Source organism: Protomyctophum bolini (assembly GCF_963924005.1).
Source record: "Protomyctophum bolini genome assembly, chromosome: 3".
Taxonomy (NCBI): domain Eukaryota; kingdom Metazoa; phylum Chordata; class Actinopteri; order Myctophiformes; family Myctophidae; genus Protomyctophum; species Protomyctophum bolini.
Genome location: NC_137864.1, coordinates 13,887,250 through 13,894,464, shown reverse-complemented (window position 1 = coordinate 13,894,464; position 7,215 = coordinate 13,887,250). Strand labels below are relative to the sequence as shown.

Genomic DNA, 7,215 nt, shown 5'->3' with positions numbered 1-7,215 from the left:
TGTCTAAACTAAGTACTGCATCCCCTGCACATGGGTGTCATGTTGGGGCAAGCATGTTTGATCTTGCAGCAGTCATTAATCATTCTTGTCATCGAAATGCAGTAGATCATCTGGATCACTGATCCACACGGGTCACTTTGAGTTAAGAGTTGCTGAGGCATGAGTTGTATAGTGATGAACTTCCTCTACCCAGATTTCAAAAGCCTCTGAATCTGAATGCTCTGAAGTGACGTCGAAGGCGGTCACAGTCATGCTTGAATGAGCCTGGGATATAATTCCACCTGTCTCATTCGTCGGTGGAGTCAGTATTGCAATGTTGCAATAAAACGTTTTTCTTTGTTGAGAAAGTGAAGACACTGTGACAGTGCAGGTGTTTTCTTTTTTCTTAGAGATCTTAAAAGTGATATTGACTAATGAAAAGTTTAAGCAGTGTTGGCAGTTTATATAAACTGTGGTTTTGCACGTACTATATCATGTACTACAATTGGTATATTATCTAAATGCCAAAGCAGCAGTTACACATGTGTACGGTATGGAATTGTTTCATTGGAACAATCTAACCACCTATAGCCATACATAGAATGATAAATATTAAATCACAGGGGAGTTAAAAATTGAGGCTGGTAAGTGGCACACTATCACACAATTTCAGAGGAGATCTTCTTCTGTACGTAATTATGATACGAAATGTAAAGTGCTGGATGACCAGTGTCTCACATCCCGGGACTCAAGGCTCAGAAATAGATTTTCCTTGCTGCTGCCAGAGGCCTGAATGAGAACAATGTCCAAAAATAAAAGAACAAATAAGTAAAACAACTTTAAGAATCCCCAGCAGCTGCTGGGGATATGTGTACATATTTGTGGACAAGTGGAATAGACAAGACATGTGTGACTTCTCCGTCTTTGCAAATTTGGCACCTACTGTACAGTATATGACATTTGCTCTTGCACATTTTGATTGGCACTGGTGTTACAATATATTGTACCTGTCTTAAAATCCTTATATATATATATTGCTCAGAAATGTATTAATTTGGATGGTTTTCAAGTTCAATGTTTGGTGATTAAAGTAGTTTAAAACATATTTACGGTGGCAGGAAGCAGCTCCAAAATAGGGAAACTGTGTGGGTTACAAAATATGCACCTTTAAACGTCACTAAAACGATTGATTCTGAGTTTAAATGTTTGTTTTAATTACCATATGTATTAAGTGTTAAGGGTATAAGCACCTTATAAGGCCTGTACTGAGTAAAGCATATTAAGATCACAATTCATGCTACAGTAGCTGTATCATGAATTATGATGACCTTACTATCAGGATATTGAGGGGAAACTGTTCATGCAGAATAAGCATTAATGCATGCTTTATGACTAATAAAGAGCCAATATGCTGTGCACACATCTACTCAGAGACGTCTTCATAGTATGTGCCCATGTACACATTAGCACATCCTGAGCTCTATTCATTCATGCATTCACCAGCACCACACACATGACTTCATACCGTACGCACTATAGAGATATCAATCAATGAATCACTCAATCAATCATGATCATGCATGCATGATATAAGCAACAAGTCAATGTAAGAAAAATCTTTTTATATATTTATTTTTCATTTAGCAGTTGGCCAAGATCATATTAGTAGAACGACAAAACATCGCATTGGATGCACCTGGGACTTATCCTCAGTGATGTATCCCAAGGTCATCGGGGTTTCGGGTCTCGCAACATCATTCCCCTCACTCAGGTGACCCCTGCAGCCGGGGTGATCAAGTCCCGACTTTCGTCCCAGTAGCTACGCTTGATCAGTCCCATTAGGGAAAGACCAGGGCCACACAATCCGTTGATCCGGAACTACTCTGCTGGGACTGGGAGGTAGACCAATATGGCGCATTGGAAGGACTAGGCTCTGTGGGTTGACTCCTGTCCGGGCCCCTCCTACGTCTCACCAGGTCCACTCCTGCTCTCACCAGGTCCAGTGCCGGAGATTAGCTCATGGTAACAGACGGACGGACGGATGGACGGACACACACACGGACAAAGAGTGCAAAACATACTCTCTCCCCATGAATGCCTTCGGCCTGGTGGAGACAATAAATCATTATGGTGCTTGCATGTAATCCTCCTTCCTGTGAGTTACATGTTCGATGACACATACAGACATATATCCACAGATTGCATCAAACTATTATTTTCTTAGCCACTTATGCTGGTATTAAGTGTCACAGATCTGTCACGCATCCGTGTAAATTCCCAAGATTCACAAGTTGCGCAACATTATTATAGCCAGGAAATGAGTCTGACTCACAGTAGTGTAGATCCTTCAAGATAAAGGCTTTAAAAGGAGTGGACTCTCACTCTGCTCTTCAGCAACAGAGGAAGTCTGCAACCAAACCAAAACAAGGAGAAAGGAGAAGAGAAGTGAGGGAATTGAATGAAAGACAGATACTGCAGTGTACAAAACCTCTTCTGTGCTTTGATCAATCAAAGGCTTTACTTTAATCAGTCCGTGCTTTAGTGTTCATACCTCATATAAATCTGAAGATGACGAGCTGCAAAATCACAGTTACTTCTATTGTGGTGCTCCTGGCCTTCATAGCCATGACTGAAGGTAAGTCATTCCTTTTTATAACGATGTGTGATTGTAACAATGACCTCGATGGTGTAGTTGTACTGTACTGCATGCATGTTCACACAGTAAAATCCTCAGTGTTCATTTTACTCTGAGCGTGCTAAGGTTTTACATGATTTATTTTATGTGGATTTACTGTGTATAGTCCTGTTATGTATGCTTTCACATGCATATTATCTACCTCTACCTTTACACATCGACTGTATCATTGTAATAATATGACATGTTGTATTGTCACTGTTAACAGGGATGAGCCTGAAACCTGGAGTGGAGCTTCGCTGCCATTGCATTCTCACAGAGAGCAGACCCATCGGCCGTCTGATTGAGAAGGTTGAGCTGAGACCGGCCAGTTCTCACTGTGAGGAGGCTGAGATCATGTGAGTCCTACCAGCAAAGCACTCACCCTCATCTCAGCTATACTGATACTGATTCCATTTGGATGCTAAAATGATTTCTGAATTTCTGAATTAGTTCATTATTATTGGTGTTTTTTTTGTACTGCTCTTTATTTTGTATTATTATTATAGCTTTGATTAGCAATAGCATGTATAAGATCAAAGTTCTCGTTCTGACTGCATGTATTTTTCATTGTTGGTATTATAGTGCCACTCTGAAGAAAACAGGCCAGGAGGTTTGTCTGGACCCCAACGCGCCCTGGGTCAAGAGAGTCATTATGAGGTTTATGTCCAAGTAAGTACCATGCAGTCAATACTACGCCATAAACCTGACCTCTATTTTTTGTTTGGATGTTGACAATATTTACAATAAACAGGAAAATATGCCCTGTAACGTAAAATCCATAGTCTGAATCGGAGGTTCATATATATTTATTATTTTTCAATTTATTTTTTCTCCATAGCAAAAGACGCTGAATGTGAAGTGTGTGGGCACTGATCCGTGAAGTTGAGTGACCGTACCGCCGTGGCTGGTTAGATCCCTGGCTCCTTTTTGTCGAAGAGTCCTTCAGCAAAACACTGAACCCCTAACTATACTACTAACTATACTACTACTACAGATGAGCAGATTGGCGCCTTGCATGGCTGCCTCTGCCGTCGATGTGTGACTGTGTGTATGACTGTGTGAAAAGGTAAAAGGTGCTATAGAAATGCAAATATGTTCTGGGCTGTAAAAACAAGACAGAAAAGTACCTATGAAGTATTACTTTTATAATATGACAAAGGTCATAATACATATATAATTTGAAGTACTGGTTGGTTTCTGAGTGGGTGGAAGCACAATTTGACCCACATAGCTTATGCTTGTGTCTAACATTTGGATACTATTTATGAAGAAATCACTTTGTATATTATTTATAATATTTATTTGGTAAGCAATTTGTTTTACTGATATTAATTTATTGTATTCTATTATGAGAATACTAATACCAGAGTTCTGTTGTTTGCACTGACACATAATAGTATATCAAATTATTTCACATATTTATTAATGTATGTGTGTATTGTATATTGCGTTTGGATGTCTCTTATATTAAAAGGTGAAAGTTTATTACATTGCGATGCATTGTATTTCTTTGTGTCCTTTCTTTCTGTTTTTCATTTACTCCAAATCTTTCATTTCACCCCCAATTTGGTATTCATTATGCCATGGGCCCACCCACATAACTGACAGTGTGTACAAATGGAACCAACATTTCCAGTTACAGAACTGTAAGGTTCCAATTCCAATTTAGCTGAGGACACCCTGGAACCACAGAGCTCACAAGGTGGTTAAATGGTTGGTTCAACAATTAAAACCACACTTTTGTGCGGTTGTCCCCGGATCATACTATTATACTACACAATGGCATTAAAGTGTAATTTTTTGGTTAAAGAAAAAAAATGATTTTAGTTAAAAAGTTATTTTTCATGAATGTTCAAAGCTGTTTAATAATATTTTTTCAGTTAACCTTTAATCCCTGTTTCCGACTCTCATTTTATTGGTTTTCACTCATTGAGCTCCTTATCCGAATCTGGTAAATTTTCTGATTTATACGCAGTCAATTCATTTATCTTTATACCCACCTTGCCACCTATATCATGTTATCCTTGCGCTACTTAACGAATGATTTTGCTGTTTACAATAGAAGAACTGAATTTGTGTCCAGTTAGCTCGGTAGGTAGAGCTCTTGCCACAAGGTCATGGGTTCAAATCCGGGCACAACTCAGTGTAGTTCAGTCTTCCATGTTTCTATGGCTTAATGTGCATATTATTCTTATTGCTTATTGCCTTCCTGCTTGGTCCTGCCTTATTGCTGCTTGCAGCGATTTTTCTTCTTCTTCTTATTATTATTATTATTATTATTATTAAATAAGATATTGCACACAGGTGTAAACATTATCTATACATTTCCTCAAATATCCAACAAGAGGTAACAAGAGGATAATTTTATTCTGCACCTGCAACAGATTTGTTTTCTCATTCGTTAAATGCTCTGTACAATACTGTCACCTACTGGATTAGTTTTTTACACCAATAGTCAAATTGCAGCAACAGAACTCCGAGTCCACAGTCCACACACAGTATCAGAATATATTTTTTTAAAGTAGGCTAAGTTAGTTGTCCATGCCTGTAGCCTAGGCCTATATACGTACCTCTCAGACCATCTGTGCAAGGCATGCTGCTTAATGAGGACGTTTTCTGATGACTAATATATAAATCAATGTATTTAGCTTTCTTTTATTATTTTAAGTAGGCCTACACAACATACCAGACTCCATTAAAGCTAGAAATAGTTGCTAATTTTCATCAAATACAAATTTAAATCTCATTGACATTGTTCCATATCCCACAGGAAAACACAATGTTTTATTTGTTGTAGCTATACTGCAAGTTCTCACTAACTAACCCAAGTCCAAATATTAAACAGTAGTAGCCTCGTCGACACTAAAATTATTTAGTTTTAAGGTTGGATTTTAGATGTATTTTTCTTCCCATCTGCATTCAGCCCTCAACAAAAATCTATATGCTTATATAGTATTTCATGCATTATTATTATTATTATTATTATTATTATTATTATTTCAGTTGTGTGTCTCCTGATGCATGCAGGCACAGGGGCGGGACTGGTTTCACACTTCACAGCTAGGGGGAGGTGCGGTAGTGCACTGTGTCTGTCTGGTGATGAGCGCAGAGAGACAACAGTCGCAGCTTGGGGATGGACGCACGCACGCTAGTTATGGAAATGCACCCAAAATGCTGCGCTTCAGAGCTGTGACGAGCCACTGCGTGTGAACTGTGAAAGAAGGAAAAACTATACGGAATCTCGGGAAAACGCTGGAATTCTACAATCCACCTTTCAAGCAATTCTAGCCAGTCTTTGCCGCAGAATCATCTCGCCTGTTCTTGCCGATGCGCTTTTAAGCTGTGCATCATAGTGCATGAACCCCTCCGTTTTGGCTTGCAGGTTCAGGGCAAATCGGGCGGTGTTGACGATTTTGTGAGTGCACCCTGTTTAAAACACCGTCTCCCGAAGACACCACGTACCGTCCACAACCATCACCGCCAGGATGGCGTTAACGATCTGCACGAGATTTACCGATGAATATCAGCTATTCGAGGAGCTGGGCAAGTAAGCGCGCATGTTTTTACCATTGGGCATCATGCATCATCCCTATATGAAATGTCAGCCTGTGTTATGTAATAGGTTGCCTTGTTGGCTTAGGACGCGGATTCCGCGCCGTGGGTTCTTGTTGTACGTGCGCGCGTACGCGTGCGCGCACAATGCCTGCTGATAGTGTTTGTTCATACTAGCCTTTGAAGCAGCAGGGGAGAGATAGCATAATATAATAAGCATATGCATGCACTGTGTTGGTTTGGCCTGCTGCCTGTCACTGTGTACAGTCTTTGTTTTAATGCAGTATTGAATTAATGACTTATAGATTATGCCGAATGAAACCTCTTGCTGTTTCGACGTGAAATCCTTAAAGGCAGGCCTAGAATTCACAGGGTGCCATGCCATAGCTGGGCGCGATTGCTATACTTGCCTACTGCTTGCTTCCATATTGTGTATGGTAAATTGAAACATGCACCGACCGGGGGTGAGTGAGATGGCGAGATTCTGGCCCAACAGAAATACACACTGCAGTCCTCGTAGTTGGCGATGACACATTCCTTAGGCAGCCATGCACCGAGCCGCGCTCAATTATCAGGCGCGGGCAGGGGATTCCTAACCCGAGAGAGAGTGATAGCTGTACGCGTGTGTGTGTGTGTGTGTGTGTGTGTGTGTGTGTGTGTGTGTGTTGACCGACCTGCAGTCTGCCTAGCTCCCCACGGTCAGACAGAAGCCTGTAGGCTGGTTTGACATTCAGTCAGAGCAGAATGTGAGCTGCACTATCATGGACTCCCAGGCAGGCAGCCGAGCCATGCAGCCTCACTCTCACCTTTCTGTCTGAATGTCGAACACTTCTCATCACCATAATAGTAGCCTACCTCAAACATCTTCATGACAGGCCTTAATTATGGCACATGTCATGAGCTGGATCGTAAAAGAAGGAAGTGCCATTACCCACCACCAGGCCTCCGTTCATAGGCAGTATTTATAGATACTGTATCTTTGTTACACATTTATCATTAATAATGCA

At 40.6% G+C, this 7,215-nt stretch overlaps 2 protein-coding genes across 10 annotated transcripts in view; both read left to right on the top strand.

Moving 5' to 3' along the window:
• The first annotated feature begins 2,379 nt into the window (after positions 1–2,379).
• On the top strand, positions 2,380–4,135 carry cxcl8a (chemokine (C-X-C motif) ligand 8a). Its single transcript, XM_080759851.1, has 3 exons — positions 2,380–2,614; positions 2,883–3,012; positions 3,239–4,135. Exons 1-3 carry the CDS (start codon positions 2,548–2,550, stop codon positions 3,327–3,329), a joined length of 288 nt encoding a protein of 95 aa, XP_080615977.1. The 5' UTR covers positions 2,380–2,547; the 3' UTR covers positions 3,330–4,135.
• A 1,646-nt stretch (positions 4,136–5,781) lies between these two features.
• camk2d2 (calcium/calmodulin-dependent protein kinase (CaM kinase) II delta 2) overlaps positions 5,782–7,215 on the top strand; it is a 44,240-nt gene continuing 42,806 nt past the window's right edge. For all 9 annotated transcript variants that reach the window (XM_080759365.1, XM_080759361.1, XM_080759364.1 and 6 more), the window contains exon 1: positions 5,782–6,203. In XM_080759365.1, the coding sequence (XP_080615491.1) occupies positions 6,142–6,203 (62 nt within the window). In that variant the 5' untranslated portion in view covers positions 5,782–6,141. The remainder of the gene's footprint in view (positions 6,204–7,215) is intronic.

What these genes read in the sequence shown, in the direction of transcription:
- cxcl8a (XM_080759851.1), top strand. Translation starts at nt 2,548, where the DNA reads ATGACGAGCTGCAAAATCACAGTTACTTCTATTGTGGTGCTCCTGGCC. An exon ending in CTTCATAGCCATGACTGAAG is followed by an intron (nt 2,615 to 2,882) that starts GTAAGTCATTCC and finishes CACTGTTAACAG; the next exon opens with GGATGAGCCTGAAACCTGGA. An exon ending in TGTGAGGAGGCTGAGATCAT is followed by an intron (nt 3,013 to 3,238) that starts GTGAGTCCTACC and finishes TTGGTATTATAG; the next exon opens with TGCCACTCTGAAGAAAACAG.